The 17,856-nt window shown below is 37.1% G+C and overlaps 1 protein-coding gene across 1 annotated transcript in view; it reads left to right on the forward strand.

Moving 5' to 3' along the window:
• LOC150090566 (protein Wnt-2b-like) overlaps positions 1-17,856 on the forward strand; it is a 167,723-nt gene that overhangs the window by 128,001 nt on the left and 21,866 nt on the right. Inside the window, exon 3 of the mRNA XM_090378764.1 lies at positions 14,741-15,009. Within this exon, the coding sequence (XP_090234890.1) occupies positions 14,741-15,009 (269 nt within the window). The remainder of the gene's footprint in view (positions 1-14,740; positions 15,010-17,856) is intronic.

Here is a 17,856-nt window from a genome sequence, read left to right on the forward strand (position 1 = left end):
TCCGGCGGTCATTGGGGATCAGCTGTTCAATTTTCTCCACGAATTCACGAGTGTGAAATGACAATGGCACTAAAAAATTTTTTTTGGGTCTTATTCACAATGTGACTGAGTTAGTCGGTCTCAGAGGAGGTTAGCATGGTTTTTTTCTCCCGGAGAAACTCGGGTTTTTTGTCCAGAAAACAGAAGATTGACTTCAGAACACACGCAATTTACAGACAATATACACGGAGCAACATGGCCTCAGTTGCCGATGCTCCTAAAACCCAACAACAACAACATGTGGGTGGCTGCCCACTGCTTTCCTCATCATGGACGCTCTCCCGGCCGCATTTGAACTATCTCAACTCATGTTTTACAACGTTATACAATGGACAGATATCACCATACACCGTAGTTATCTCTTGGCTGTTTGTCTTGTAAAAGGAATTTGATGATGGATAGATATTCAACTTTATCCATGATGACAATATACCACACATTCAGCCCTGTAACAAAAGAAACATAAGAGTTAGAGCAATGAAGCTTCTGGCATATACTTGTATAACAGTCAGTTAAAAGCAATACAGTCAATAAAATAACTTTCATATTCAGTTCGACAAATTTAACCGAACACATAGAAAACGTGGTGTAACTCGTACAGCTTGCGATGAAGCGGGACAAAATTTGGTATGGTGCTGATGTACCATAGAATAACGATGAAATCAGGAGACAGCGAGAAGCTTTGGGCTGGTATAAGGGACATTTATAAGGGTTGTATAAGAATTACCATAAAGGTCACATTACAGAAGTCTATACAAGATGTTCAAAAATATGGTCACATGACATCAGTACGGCGTATGATCCCCCTCCAACGGCTGAATAGACCCTGACAGCTGCGAATAACGCTTGATATAAAGATGTCTATAAGATTCTGTGGAAAAAAACCCCATTCTTCCACCAGCGCAGACCTTAGCTCACCAAGTGACCGAACACTTGGCTACCGGCGTGTAATGCGACTCACAAAGGCGTCCCACACATGTTCAATCGGATTTAAGTCTGGTGATCGTGCTAGCCACGGCAGTCGTTGGATATATTTAGTTTCAAGATATTCCACCACCTGAGCTCTATGTGCAGTGGCGTTGTCGCGTATGAAAGGATAATCTGGGCCAACCGGATCTTATTCACAATGTGACTGAGTTAGTCGGTCTCAGAGGAGGTTAGCATGGTTTTTTCTCCCTTAGAAACTCGGGTTTTTTGTTCAGAAAACAGAAAATTTACCTCAGAACACACGCAATTTACAGACCCTAAAAAAGTTGCATATATGGGGTCGAGGATCTGTTCTCGGCAGCTCTGCGCCGCAGTTACGGTATTCCTATCAAAAACACGAAGAGGGGTGCGGCAGTTGATCATTATTCCGCCCCACACGAGAATACCACCTCCATCATATGTCCCTTTCTCTGACGTTGGAGGAATGGTACCGCATTCCTCGTCTCCAGTTTAAATAACATCTAAAATCTGTTTGTAGGCTAAAACAGGACTCATCAGAGAACAGTACTGTACTCCATTTGTCAAGGTTCCAAGTCACATTTCATAGCCCCAATTTCGACGAACTCGACGATGGTTTGGGGTTAATGGGAAACCAGGCGATTAATGCTTCTGAATAGCCAAGTGGCCAAACACAACAACAGTACACGCACAATACACACAAACTTATACTACTCACATATCTGGTCCTTTTACAGTGGCACTGCTCTTCACAGAGATACGAGACGAAGTTTACTGACGTTCTAGGAGCCGCCCCTTACAAAACCATATGTGCACTAAGCAGCCAAAAAACGGGAATGAAGTGATGTGGTCGCAACCCATGTTTTTATAGGCATGAATAATTTGCATATTGTGCGGTTCTGTAAGGTGGTCGATGGATTTCTATTGGATACTCGGAATTCGCATACCAGGATGTCTATTATATCAAATTTTCACCTTCGGTGACATTGTTCACAATAAAATATTCATGAAAAACGTTTGTTTTTGTTAATTGTGTTGAGCCGTGTAGAATGCACAGAAGAAGGTCAGGGGAAAAACTTTTTAGTACCTCCTCGTATATGGATAATACAATTATCTTAATTCTCACAACAGAACAAACTTGCCTTAGTAACTAGTTGCCTTGGTGTTGCGCTACTTTCGACAGATAGCTTTAGCTGTATTACAACTTTGAAAACTGATTTCATGTACCGCATGACATCCAACAACTTTACAATTGGTTTTTCGCTAGAGCCCGCCTGTTATCTAATGAGAAACCACCTGGTAATGAAACAAGCTGCCATAGCAATGTCATATTTTATACAAATGGAGTATTATCCTTTTAGTGAGGCCTGTTTGAATGTAGTGTTGCAATACCAGGGCAACTCGATGTAATGCTAAGTTTGTTCTGTTGTAAGAATCTCAGTTCTGTTGAGAGTTTGTTCTATTGTAAGACTGTTGCCTTGTCTATGCAGTTTAACAATGAAAGAATAAATAACAAAATTCAAAGACAGTTAAATAGTGAAATAACGAATTCATAAAGTGGAATGAGACATAAAATCCCCCCCCCCCCAAAAAAAAGAGTTAAAGGTGTAGATAAGAATGAATAAAATTGTGGGTATCTAATAAAGGGTCTTAGTCTAGTTATCGATTGAATTGAAAAGCTTAAAAGGAGGCGTAATACACCAGTGTATGCATGGTATTTAATATGATCTAAATAAATATTGCGGGTACACCTACCTGGAATTTGCAGTTTAAGAAGAGGTAGAATATTGGATCAAAAAAATTTTATGTGAAAATCGGAGAGCAATTGAGGTCATCCTGGTACAACTTGAAGTTAAAAATGGTATCCATAAATGGATTCGCCATAACGATATTTTATGAAAATCAATTTTGCCTTCTAATATATGCATTTGTTGAATTGTCTCGAATGGGATCACTGATGATTCATAATGGGGCGACCCGATGGGTGCACTAAAATCAAGACTGGGGAGTATCATGGCTGTGAATAAAGTCCAAAATAAGAAGAATAAAGCACAATCGAGTGCTCCTTAAGAAGTCCAAGCCAGGTTGGCTCTGTTGATGATACTGTTTGTTGTTTGTTTGTTGTCTCATGGGTCCTTTGACAACAGTTATAATCACCGTCCTCCCACACCAGGTGGTAAAGTCCTGAGTTCAAATCCACGTCAATGATGTGAGGAATGTTTTATGGTTTTTTTTTTTTTTTTTCCAACGTGAGTATTAGTCGGTTTCGGGCGAGGGTTCCATGGTTTTATTTTCCCGAAATGTCAGATTTTTCATACAGCAAACAGCAAACCGACCGAACAATACAGGCATTTACAAAAACAATATACTGATGCTTCCTAGCCTTAGCTGCTTTGGCGCATGCATAACATAACCTACTGTTGTTGTCTAAATAATTTCCATGAGTAAAAGAACTCCAAAGTCTTTGAAATTTTACTGTAGATATCGTTAAATTATTTAAAGTATATTTGTGATTAATGAAATAAGAGTGACGGTCGGCAAAGGACATTACGTTACATTTAGGAATGTTTACAACAAAATTATTGTTCGATGCCCAGGTATATACGGTATCAAGTAGGTTCGGAGGGAATATTAACGATAAGAGTTGCAAAACTGTCCTATAAAATTTAATCATTAGCATAGTCTAAAAAGTTGCCGTCTTATATTTTAAAAGAAAACATCAGGTGGTTCACCTGTACCTTAAAAAAAGCAGAGGTTTTAGCCATAAATCTCGAGAGGTACACATATTAACTCACTACTTTACGCTTCAGCAGCATGGTTGTCATGTTGTCAAGATATAAGTAGTTTTTGGACAGACAACTTGTGTGATCGAGACCTGCTAATATTTGTAAAATTGGACAAATGCTAAATTATTGTGATTTTCTCTTGTGAAGAATCTGTATCCTTATTTTTAATTTGAATCAATGTGTTTGAATTTAACCAAATAAAAATAGAATAATAAATATAATAAATAGGATATTAAGAAATATTAAAATTTTTAAATATTATATTTTAAGTCAGGAAATCTCTTACCTGAGATATTTTTCAGGAATAACTGCATCCACGTAAGATGTAATCAGAATAGATGGAAATTATTTCAAAGACCTGCTTTAAGATAGAAGAACCTTGCAACAAGAGAAAGGAATAAAAACAAACTTTGACCCTAAATTCGTGCATGACGAGTAATTGAAAGTATAATTTAGCATTTGTCTAATTTTACGAATATTAGAGGGTCTCAATCACAAAAGTTGTCAGTCCAACATGTCTAGTAAAGTTCGAGACAACAGGATTCCCATAATGTTTTTTTTTTTTTTTTTTTATACAACGTTGATATAAGTAGTGTTGAAGAGAGCGATGGCATTACTCCCTGGCTGAGATCTTTTCATCGCTCACTGATGCATTCTGATCAAACAGTTGGATGATAACCTCTCGTTTGTCAAAACATTAGAACTAATATGTTTCAATACTCATATTATTTTTCGTTCAGAACTAATATTTTAGTGAAAAGCAAGGCAGCAGCAAAAACCAAGTCCTGTCTACAAACCTAAAAACAAGAGCATATAGCGCAAAATGAGAAATTTGTATCTTGAAAAAACATTACACCAATTTAAATTTTGCGTACAAACTTTTGAGTCTCCACAGAAATTTCTAACTGCTAGAGTTTTGAAATGCAAGGCATTGTCCTATCCACTTTATTTCTGTTGAAATATATGTAGAGAATTTTAAATTTCTGTACAGCCTCGACCAATTCATCATAGCTCTACGAGGAAACGTGTGATATATCTCTGTATTTCATTTGTAAGCAGAAGTTTTCTTTTTGCGTCAAAGTAGCTAAGGTTATGAGGCGTTAAAGCTATTTCTTTTCTTTCCGTAAACTGCATATATTTTGCCTGTTTTACTGGATGAAAAATCGGAGTTTCCGCAGGAAGACGTGCTCTCGTTTGAAATATTGTTAATAACCTTACTTATCTTCAGTCGCTTAGTTTGACCTTTATTGTTCAGTGAATATTTTGATAGAAATTGTCTCACGGATTTGAAGAAATAGAAATTGTCACACCTTCAAAGACTTAGGTGTCTGATTTTGATCTGACCTGGTTTATCAAGGTCTCTGTTATTACATCACGAGTAGAAAGAACTTTCCTTCAGAATTCGACACGTATCACTATCAGTGTCTCAGAGTGTCCCAAGGCGGAATGGACCAGATGCTATCAAACTCTTATGAGCAAATGGCAAGCTGGATAGACAGACTGTTCTAAAGGAATTACCACTAAACTTTTTATTCCTGCTATATACTCGTGCTTCATCAATAAATCCATGCTGAGTGGTTTATTTCAAGTCTCTTCAGCAACTACCTTCTTAAAGGCCCCGGCTCACTAAATGCAATATTTCTATCTATATGCTTCAGAAAACTTTTTCTGTGGAGACCATGAAGATTGGACCTTACGATGACCTCAAGCTTCAGCTTGTTTTTGTCACAGGCATAGTTTCCTCTGGTATGTAACCAAAGTTTTAGAAAATCTAATCTCAAACGAGTTTCCCCGAGGGGGAGATACCTTGCTATCCACACCGACTAACCAATGAAAAAGCCATAAAAGTTCCTCGCATCATTGACGGAATTGGAACTGCGGACTTTTCCACTCGATATGGGGAAGACGGTGATTACAAACACTGTGATATCTGCGCATTTTATTTCGCGTAAAAAGGAATCGGCTGTCCTATGCGTATCGGTCTCAGGCGTAGATAGCAAGGATTTTTCCCCAGAAACTGGGGTTTTCCGTCCAGCAAAACAGACAAATCGACCATAGAACACACGCAATTAACAGACATAAGACACACAGAACGGCAGATGAATTTAATTATTCTGGTGGCCTAAAAATAATAGTTTGGTTTTTTTGTCCTATGCTCATGTCTGCGCGTAGCACAGTGTTATCGTCACCATCCTCCTCACATTGGATGGGAAAGGCTCGAGTTCGAATCCCGTTGATGACGCGAGGAATTTTTATAGCCTTTTTTCAATCCGGTCTCAGGCATAGATAGCAAGGTTCTATTCCAGGAAAAACTGGTTTTTTTTTTTCGTCCAGCAAAGCAGGCAAATCGACCAGACAGCACACGCAATTTACAAACACAACAATACCCATGGGTAGTTGAAAGTAAATTTCCAGGTGACCCTAATATAATAGTTGTTTTCTTTTCCTGTATTTATTTTCATCAAAACTCAGATTGTATATTGACTTTTAAAAATTAGCACCGAGGAGCTTAGGCCACGAGACAAAACTTTTTCTATCCACATTTTGTGAGCAAATATATCGTATTTGTAAATGAAATGTATTCTGCAGGCAGTTTGACCGTCTTGCTGAACAGAAAACCCGATTTTTTGTGATAGACTTCTCCGCAGTGTGGCAAAACGTTTATAAAAGTCCCTGTCGGGAATCAGATGGAAGAATTTTTGCACTTGATTGTAGACAACGTGCTAGCCGCTGTGTGGTTGTGATCTCTAAAACGAGACATCTTTTACTTGGATTAACCCTAACATTTTCTTTCTTCGCCTATGCACATTACTAATAACTTTTTTCATATAAAAAATTTTAGTTTTTTCTTTTGTTCACTTGTCGCTTTTCATCTGAGCGTTTGCTAATCCCACAAATCGCCATTCAGCCTACTATGGAATACTACTCGCACATCTGTAGGAGTGCTCCGAAATCCTCTCTGAAATTCCTCGATCCTATCCTAAACAGAGCAGCAGTCAGGTTAATTGCAATTCTTTAGCTCATTTCCCTGTAATGCAGTCATGTAGTTTGGCATTTTTTCTTAAATTTATGGACTTCTTTCATACAATGGACGATTAATTTGATTCGAGCAGGGCTTGCATGATTTCCACCCTTTTGGAACCCTTAGTTCTTTCAGTTGACAAACCAGCTAACCGACCACAGATACACGCAATTTACTGGCACTCATGTATTTAGTTGCCCCTGCGCATATTTTAAACAACTAAGTTCAAATCCTTTCTCACTGTTCTTCATGTTCTTCTGAATTGTCACCTGTCAATCCTTACCTTTCCTCAATATTAGTTCAAATACTAGTTCAGCTAACAGATATTTATTCAACGTCCAACTTCCAAATCACCATGAAACAAATAGTTTTTCGTTCTCACATATTCCATCTACTTCTGTTCTCTGCACGTTTTTTGTACAAGTAGCCCTGTAGATTTGATAACTTAGGGATTCGAAGTCTTATATAAATATTCTTTTGGCTTCACAGTGCTGAATTCATTCACGGTAATGAACAGTACGTCCAACTTCGAATCTTGAATTACTGCTGGACTGGTGAAAGTAATCAAATCAACCACAGTAGTATCATCATCAGTCCAGATACTGTAAGGATTAAAAGATGAAGAGATTATCTCCATCTCTGAAGCCACTGCTTTTCATCTCCTCCTTGTCACTTGCCTACCGTATAGCCTGAACAGAGATTGCTGAAGTCATAAAATTCCAAATTCAGAAAATGAAACTTCTTAGGGAATGTCCATTCTAGTTCGTAATAAACTTGCCTTCTGAAAATAGTATCTTCAACTTAGTGTGGTAAGCTCTGGGCAGTTGTTTCCTATTTAAATTTAATTGTTGTGTGGATGAAGCCACTTTACTCTGCTCAAATCGTTTGGAACTTCTTCAGTTATAGGGACAAGCGGGGATGTTTATAGTGCACAAGTATTGAATGTTCATCGTTAAGTTTACATTCCTTTCTTAATGATCGCCATGGTTACATAAAACTTAGTATCGGATGAACTGCCTTTCGGAACACAAGATAAAATTCAGCAATTACGGGAAATTCGTAGTGCAATGCACTTTATGGTGTGTATACATGTAATCAAATAACGGAGCAATTAGTTTTAACGAAAAAGGAACGCATCTCGAGTTACATGTCATTAATTGGTCCCCAAGAGAATCTGCAACTGATAAAATGATTATGTGTGTGATGTCTACAGCATGCTTGTCTTTATTGCGGCTCCCCAATGTTTATAAACTTCAACGCTGGAAAACTTTATTGCAAAAGACATGTCTTCCTCCCTTAATATTTCCGCTCGGCTTTCCACAGTGAAACTTCAAGAGAGGAAATGTATATACTAAACTTTGTATTATGACCTGAGATGGATATTTTTCATAACTTTTTCGTACGAAATGACTTGCAAGGCGTCTCCTGAGTTTATTTGTTATTTCACTGGATACAATACGCTTTTATTTCTTTCATTAATTTGCCTTCCGAAAGAATAAAGTTTTCTAGCAAATGACTGTGAGTTTTATCTGTGCATTAAATTTTTATGTACTTGGACACTTCTATCATAACGGAGAATTTAGTTATCAGAGTTCAGGCAGTAGGGTTTATGTATTTCGTAATAAAGTCTTTCGTTTTCTCTCGTTTCATTCTGTGTTATTTGACTATATTGCTTTCATATCTGGCTGGTTTTCGAATTGCTGGCTTTATGTATTCTATTTGATTGAGAGTTACATAATTTTCTCGCGAGATGCTGCTTTGAAATCTTTTTCACTTCCTTTCGATTAAACTGGTGATTGTAAAATTTTCCATTAGAATGTCAGCGACGCTTCGCATTCTTCGAAGACATATATTACACCCATTATTGTGCGTCTTTGTGTCTATAACCGTACGATTACCATTTGTTTTTCTTATTTCGGGTCGTAATTTTTTTATATTGTTTTCATAAGCCATGTATACCTACCCACATTTTGTGTTTTATATCCAGGAATCAATTGACAGAGTTTGACAAAAAATGGAAAGACAAAATACATTTAATGGAACTTTCAAAGTTTGCATTTTTGCGAATAAGCAAACAACAGTAATTTTCTTTATTTTTTTCATTGATCTCATTAAAAAAAAAGTTACTCTAGTAATTTTATTTCTTTAATGCTAATTTATAAAATCACACCTCCCAAGAATATCGAATGTAATTTTGAAGCAACAGTTTCTAAACAGATATACGTCTCCCATCCTCTTTTAATAATTGCATTAACTGCTTCAAAACTTTAAATTTCAAAAGAATTCCTATCACACTTGGAGTCCTTGCAAATAGCACAGTGAATAAATCATCATCCTCTCCAAGTTGAGAGGATTCAACCCCAGAAAAATCTGAGTTTGCATCCTATCAATGACGCAAGAAATTTTTATGGGCTTTTTTCACAACATGGCAAAGTAAGCCGGTCTCAGGACAATACTGACTTCTTGCTTAGTATAATTTGATTATCGGTATACAGTAATAATAGTAAGTAAAAATAAGTTACTAACTCCATTGACTTCTCTGATTTGTGGGCTAATAGAAATGATTTCTTTGATCTTCACTTGGAATTCTAGGAAGTTTTTTCCTCAAGTGAAGAAACCATTGATGACATAAAGCAGAAACTGAACTGTGTTGAGGTGGTGAATTTATGAGAGTAATCATCATATTTCTATTATTTTAATAGCGGCATCCCATATATGAGAGCAGTAACATAAATTAGAACGGATTTCAGATTTATACGTAATTAAAAGTTTTCTTTTTGACATCCTCCGTAGCTGAGTGGTCAGGATCGGAAATGTAATAGCATACGCTCTTTGAGTAGGCCGGGGTTCAAGCTCCTGACTGCTAAATACGGTCGATCTGCCAACCCGCACTGGACCAGCGTTGCAGATTATGGCCCATTCCCTCAACATGACTTGCCAAAGAGGCTGCCATCCTGCAGTAGATTGACAATGGCTGCAGATTTAAAAGTTTTTTTAGAAAAAAAACTGTCATGAAATTCTAGAGATTAAATTTAACCCCAGGTGACAAAACCAGTTTTTATTGTGCTCTAGGAATTCTCGAAGTTATGTTTAGGTGAAAAGCGTTTCTTTACAAGAAATAAGACAGGACGAATTGCTTAGCGCCTAAGAAATTACAGAATGTTATTTCGGAACTCCGATTTGTCAAATTTTTGAAGGTCAAATAAAGAATTAAAAGTACTATCCTTAGCGCCTTAGTCAGCTCAAGGCGCTCATTACTATATAAAATTTAAGAGTAAGCGAAACATGAAACTTGATGGTAGTTAATCATTTGTGAAAAATTAGAATATAAAGCCATTACATGTAGTAAATGAGTGCTACCAAAGCAAGTCCTCTGTGACAGTATACTGTTTTCCCCCAATTGTCACTCGTTTGGACAAGTCTCGGTTCGAATCCCGTCACTGGTTTTTCAGCCCGCACCGCATGCAAATCGGCCCATGAACACACTTCTACAGACATAAATGCACACAAACGAGTTTGAGTAACGCTCAGAGACCGTTAAAATAATATCAATAAGAATAATAATAATTATTATTATTGTTAAAAAAGAAACAGACAACGAATTTGCAAAAAAAAAAGAGACCATAATTTGGAATTCCAAAGAATTATTCTAAACTACCCTATATTGGATCAAAAGCTTTTTAAATCTCTAGAGCAATTGTTTAAAGCTTCTCCAAAGTTTTCCCTGTAATCTTTCTAAAGATAGGTAACATCAGAGCCAGAAGATTAGAGCACGCATTCTCTATAGTTCAACAGCGATGGAAGACATACAGCTGATCATGAATGAGGAGAGGTTCCAATAAGTCCAGCAATATTGGTTAATAAAGATTTGTCGTCCTTTTGTGGACTAGGCTGGACAAGAATTACCTTTCAGTGGGAGGGAGACGCCAGTAGAATAACGAATGCAAAAAGGCGACATGATACAAGCTTCTGGGGGATTTTGACGCACAGCAGTTAAAGTATACTTTATTCTTCTCCAGACCATTCTTAGTACAGTAAAAATGCTTCAAATAATGGAGCGAGTTTAACTCAGGATGAGAATAAAAGTTTTCGTTCCTGTAAAAACAGCTTTAAAAGTGTTAGTATCTGGAAATTTAATATAATAGTCTATTTTTTTTTTTTTTTTTTTTTTTTTTTGCTTCGAAGCAATTAAGAACACGAAGCGTTGTATTTCGTATATAAATTGCGCGTATCTATGATCAATTTGTTTGCTGGATGAAAAGACCTGAAAAAAAAAACAAAAAAAAAAAACATTAAGCGCTCATCTGAGACCGACTAACTCTGCCACAGTAGAAAAACCCCACAAAATTCCTCTCAGACTACTAGTGAGACTTTGTGAAAAAAGGTCTGTGGTCTTATCCACTATGCTCGCTACGAGGGCGTCTGACGGTGTCAAATCTCACGCTGTAGTATACTTTTAAAAATATGAAAACAGTATGCGTAAATAAAATTACATTTTTTCCCCCACATTTCCGAGTTTTTCTTTCATTTTAAGGATTATGCGGAGATTCGATTATCCGGAAAATTTTCTTTCCCAACCATCCTGAATAATCGAGAGTCTGCTGTAAATGCCACCTTTAAAACGAAAAAGGTCATTAAATAATCGGAACACATTCAGGCGTATTTGTAATTGATGGAGCCAATAGTAAGTTAAATTACCAAACAATAAGTGAATAAAATAATTTAATTATTTTATTAAGTAATCAAACGAATAAAATAATCATCATTCTATTTTTTAATCATTTTTGATTATCGAGAAAACAAACTCTCCACATACAATGATAGATTTCCTGATATCCGCTGGATTTTTCCATATTGGAATTTTTCCGAATTGCCAGATGTTAGAAAAAGTACTATGAAATGGGGGGGGGGGGGAAATATATATATACTGTATATAAGGTAATGTAATAAGGAAATAAGAAAGTGATAAAGAAATAAGAAAGGGCGAGAGAAAAAAAGTAAAAAGAAAAATATAAATAGTTTATAAGCAGAAAAGGGGGGATATATATATATATATATATATAGCAGTACTGTATGTTTCTACACTTATTGTGTGGAATAGAAGAGCTTTAACTTTTCCTGTATCATGTAGTAAATGGAAACTAACTAAAGCTTATTCGGAGACTGAAGAGCTTTCTGGAGGTTCAGATAACTAACTCCCTACTGCTGTTTGACGCATTCGGCAGATTGATAGAAAGTGATGGTGAAGAAAACGATGAAGAAAATCCTGGTTCCCTGGGACATTGCTTTTACGTGAAAATATTTTCACTTTTTGTAGATCATTATACTGTTATGTCACCTGGTCCTATATATGGACGAAAGTTAGTGGACGTTTTCCGTTGTATCCGAAGTATGCTAAATTGAGGTCTGTTAAAGCAATGGCTTATTGCATAATTCAAACAGTGAAATATAATGCAACTTAAGTTCAATGCACATTTATGTAATAATGAAATAAATTAAACTAATAAGCGACCCAATCTATTGGCAAAATAGCCAAAAAGGATTTAAAAAAAAAAAAAAAAAACCGTTCATCCATATCGGCTTGTTTCTAATTCTTCAGTTTCATTTTCTCCCTACACCAAAGTTCGCAACAATTGTAAACCAGTTATTAATCAGTCCAAAGTTTGGACTGATTAATAACTGGTTTGAACTTGTTAGAGTTTGAACAGGCTAAGAGTAGAAAACTTGCTTCTTGCCCTAATGGTAGCCGAGCATTCTGGTCTCTTGCCAAAACTATTGGCCGCAACTTTTGCCAATCTCTGCTCCCAACTCTGTCCAAACCAGATGGTTCTGTTGTCACTTCAGCCAAGGATAAAGCTGACCTGCTACCATCCCATTTTTCTTCCAACTCATGTATTAATGATCTTGGTAAAACACCTCCCAACATTCCCAACACGCTCCATTCAATGCCTCCTGTGGTCTTTCGTCAAAAGGATGTCAGAAGGTTTTTGACAAATCTTGATGCTAAGAAAGCTCCAGGTCCCGATGGTATTTCTCCACTTGTACTCAAAACCTGCGCTCTTGAACTTACTCCTATTCTTTGCCGCTTTTTTTTCACTTTCTTATTCCAAAGGTGTTTTTCCTTCTGCTTGGAAATTTGCTCATATCCAGCCAGTTCCTAAAAAGGGTGACAAATCCTTCCCATCCAATTATCGTCCCATTGCAATTACTTCTACTCTTTCTAAAGTAATGGAGAAATCCATTAATCGCCAACTCTTAAACTACCTAGAAACCTTCCGTCTGATCAACGATCGCCAGTATGGATTCCGCCAGTGTCGATCCACTGGTGATGATATTCTGGCTTATGTTACCCATTTAAGGAATAATTCAATGGAAAGGTTCGGTGAAACACAAGTAGTTGCTCTTGACATCTCAAAGGCTTTTGATCGTGTTTGCCATAAAGGTCTTCTAAACAAGCTTCCATCTTATAGTTTGCCAACTGTTTTTAGTAATTGGTTATCCAGTTTTCTCTCTGATCACTCACTGGGGGTGATGGTAGATGGCTCTCTGTCTTCTAACTTCTCCACTAATGCCGGTGTCCCCCAAGATTCAGTTTTTTCCCCCACTATTTTCCTCTTGTATATTAATGACCTTCTTCCATTGACTGGAAATCCTATCCATAGTTTTGCCGATGGTAGCACATTGCATTCCAATTTCCATTTTGAGAAACCTTGTCCTGCTCAATCAGCTTCTCAAAAATCTGCTACCAATTCCTTAAATGCCGATCTTCAGGTAATTCTCCAGTGGGGCAAAGACAACGTAGTTGGTTTCAACTCTTCTAAAACTCAGTCTTGTCTTATATCTCGCAAAAAGGATTCTTCTGCTCCTATGCTTATCTTTAGTGACACTCCGATTTCTAGGCAAAATGATATATCTCTTTTGGGGATTACCCTGACTTCTAATCTCTCTTGGCACAAGCACATTACAAATATTGCTTCCTCTGCATCTAAAAAAAACTTGGTTTTCTCTTTCACTCTCGGCGTTACTTTTCTTCAAAACAGCTGCTCACTCTGTATAAATCGCAAATCCGCCCTGCCGTGGAATATTGTTCCCACATCTGGGGTGGTGCCCCCAAAACCTCTCTCAGGCTTCTTGATTCCATTGAGAAGAGGGCAGTTAGGTTAATTAATGATTCATCTCTAACAGAGTCTCTCCACTCGCTGTCTCATAAACGTATTGTTTCTGCTGCATGCCTCTTCTACAGATACTTCCTTGGGCACTGTTCTTCTGAATTGGCTTCTATAATTCCCGCTCTCTCTTTCAAAACAGTCCGAACACGTTCTGCCACCAGCCAACATCCATTTACTGTCCAACTTCAAACTCACTGAACCAACTTTTCATCTTCCTCGTTTATTCATTCAACTGCCGTTTTCTGGAACAACCTTCCTTCATACGTATTTCCTGAAAAATTAGTCTACAGAAGTTAAAGTCCAATGTCAACACATATCTTCTTTCTTCTTCTCAACCTCCATCCCAAGCACGGTACTAAGTACTATAGGTCTAATACCTCTCGTTTTTGGGGTTTACATAAAAAAAAAAAAAATACAGTGTATGTGTGTGTGTTTCTTTTGATCAACCGTTTCTTTCTGTTTTGGCAATGGATTTGAATCACACACAGTATTAGCTTAATAGATTCTATTATCACTTAATTTGTAATATTGCATTAATTATATTTATTACCCTAATATTTATCACTCTAATAATTTAATTTCTATTTTAGATTCTATTCAGGATTGGACTATGAGCGGTCTCTCTTTTATATATATATATTATGTATTTGCATATTAAAGTATTTATTTAAATAAAGTTGTCATTCTGTGTAAATAGGTTTGTGTAGTTGTACAATAATTTGGAAATACAATTGTTCGTTAACCGTTTCTGTTTGTATGTGTGTGTGTGTGTCTTTCAGAAAGTCGAGAAAAGGCTTATGTGTATGCCATCTCGTCTGCAGGAGTTGCCTATAGCATTACTCGATCATGCAGCAAAGGTGAGTTAGCAGAATGTGGATGCGATGAACTGATTCGTGCCCGAGATAACGGCGGAAAGTGGAAATGGGGAGGTTGTTCGGATGACATTAAATTCGGAGCCAAGTTCAGTAAGGATTTTGTCGATTCTGGAGAAAACATTAACAGCGCAGATGGTTTAATGAACATCCACAATAACGAAGCTGGAAGGAGGGTAAGTTAATGATGTCCTTTGTGCTATCCAAAGTGCCATCGATTTTAAATAACATTTGTTATCCAACAATAGTTATCTCATAAAAATGATAAGCATTAAGAAATCCAGTAATGGCTCAGTTGATTGCCAAGTGTTAACTTTTATTCTGGTCAATGGAAAAGGACTAGATCGTATTCATTTATTACGGAAATAACTTCATCCACCGTAAAAAGTATGGGGTAACTTTGACAAACATTCCTCAAGAAAGCACATCTCTTAAAATCTTTGTGAAGCGTACTAAAAGAAAATGAACGCGAATTTGGGCATCATAAGTTTTTTATTACACAAATAAATTCTTTTAACACACCGTCAGCAACTTCTGTATGACTCAGTTATGCGGAAATTTTTCTTATAAGCCAGTTCGTATTTATACGAACCACATAGTAGTGGCAAACGAATGTTATTAACCAATGGCCATTAGCTTTAACAAAAATTGTTTGTCCATAATTTGCTTTCAGATCAGAATTTATAATTAAACCTTAGTCTTCATTAGTAATGGAGTATCCCAGGATTGGCGGGCTTACTAATTTAAATATATATATATATATATATATATATATACAGTATATATATATATATTTTTTTTTTTTTAATTTAAATTGATTAGAAGTGTGCAATATTTATTAAAATTCTCCAAATTTATTTGCATGGTTCCCTCCTCCCGTTTTCAGGGCCGTCGTAGGTAGCGCAATTGGTATAATCACCATCCTCTCCACACCGGGTGAAAAAGACCTGACTCCTCCCGTTTTCGGGGCCGTCGTAGGTAGCGCAATTGGTATGATCACCATCCTCTCCACACCGGGTGAAAAAGACTTGAGTTCAAATCCCGTTAATGTCGCGAAGAATTTTTATGGGCTTTTTCACTGGCTCAGTAAATCGGTCTCAGGCAAGGGTAGCATGATTTTGTTTCTCTAGGAAACCCTGGTTTTCCACCCATCAAACAGAAAATTGACAGCAGAACACACGCAACTTACAGACAGTATACATACGACTCAATATGGTCTAAAACTGGTGCGAGGAAGACAGTGATTATACCAACTGGCCTACCAAAGAGGGAGCTAGTTATGTTGAAAGATGTGATCTGTAAATTTCTCATGCCAACTGTTTTTAAATCTTCCACTGCCATTCTAGAAATTGATTATCATAGCAGATCAAACCACAAGAAGATTTATTTTGACATAATCATAGTCATTTCTACTGCCAAGCTCGAGGAAAAGTCTACACTTACTTTGAAGTAGGAGCAACGAGTTTTGAGTTAGAGCGTTAAACAGATTAGTACATTTCTGTTTCTAGTGTTTTGCGTATAACAGTAAATTTACGAAGAGCGTTCGTTATGAAAAATCCTACTTTAATTAGAAACTTTTTATTTATGCAAAAATATTTTTAATTTAATTATTGCTAAGTATCTGAATAATGTTACATGTACTGGACGTGGTTATCAATATATCCAGAACAGTAAATGTTCGTTGAGTAAAATTAGGTATGAATTGAAGAGCACTCGGAAACTCAATAACGTTGTTCAGCAGAAATAAATGAATTTCATTAGTATTTCAATCAGACTGAAGCATCATCAAAAGAAATATCACAAAATATGTTTGAAAGAGCGCAGTGATGACAGGAGACCGGCTTCAACATGGCATGAGAAGGAACCCCGTTATACGTGCGAGTAGCACTGTGTTGTTTTCATAGCAGCGGCAGCTTCGTGGATCCGATTCAACAAGTCATCTCGGTTGTTAACCTCTGTGGCGTAAACAATTTCTTTAATGTGACCCCACACAAATATCCAACGAGTTAAGGTCAGGAGAGCATGGCGTCAAGAAATGGGACCTCTGCGACAAATCCAGTGATTCCGGTAATGATCATCTAAGAATGTTCTTACTTGTCAACTAAAATGTCACCGTCCTCTCTCACGGAAAATAACACATAAGGGTAGAAATTAGGACCGGAATCGATTATACATCGCGTAGCACTCATCCATTTAATATGGCTTGAGAATCTTGAGAATTTTGGTTCATTCGTTGGCCTTCCTGTGCAATATTTTTTTTGGATTCTCTTTTCAGAAAGGAGAGATTGTTATCAGCTTTCCGGGCTTGCACGTTGAGGTTAGTGTTGTTTTTACAGACCGAATTACATGGCTCAGGTGAAATATCTTCTGCGAGGAAGCAGCAGTCCTGATTATTAACCTTAGGGTCAAAACCGGAAGCTTCGCTTCCCAGTAGAGGGGTAATTACAAACTTTGGGTCCTCACGAGATTTTTAAACGGTTTCTTCGTATCCTCCCCATGCCCTTTAATAACCATACCATACTATCCGTCGTGGTCCTTCGACTCTTCGGCCTCGGCCGCGATAGCAGACCTAACTACATGGTAGTTTTGCCACTGTATATTAGTTACATCAGATTGGATCCAAGTACGTTCAATTCGAAAAGAAACGATTAATTTCGTGATCCGGAGTTGTTTGACCATAATTCATTGCTTAGGACTTTTTTTGCCACAAAATTTCAGTTCGAACGTTTCTGCAATGCCTAGAAACATTGTTACGTCCTTCACGTTGCATTCACTATCCTCACTGAATCGAAATGAGATCCTTTTAGGGAGTTTTTCAGTTTTGGAAATATGGAAAGTTGCATGGCGCAAGTGATTACAGTGGATGTTCCAACACTTGTAATTTATTTTTATTAATGTATAATGAAATTGAACTGTGTTGTAATTAGCATATTTTTTGTCAAAATCAACATAACGAATGTGGGCGTTGCCAAGGTACAAAATCCAATTGTCGCAAAAGATTCAACCTTTTTCGGCGATTAAGC

This window comes from Mastigoproctus giganteus, chromosome 1, assembly GCF_048544385.1.
Source record: "Mastigoproctus giganteus isolate SK-2022 chromosome 1, ASM4854438v1, whole genome shotgun sequence".
Taxonomy (NCBI): domain Eukaryota; kingdom Metazoa; phylum Arthropoda; class Arachnida; order Uropygi; family Thelyphonidae; genus Mastigoproctus; species Mastigoproctus giganteus.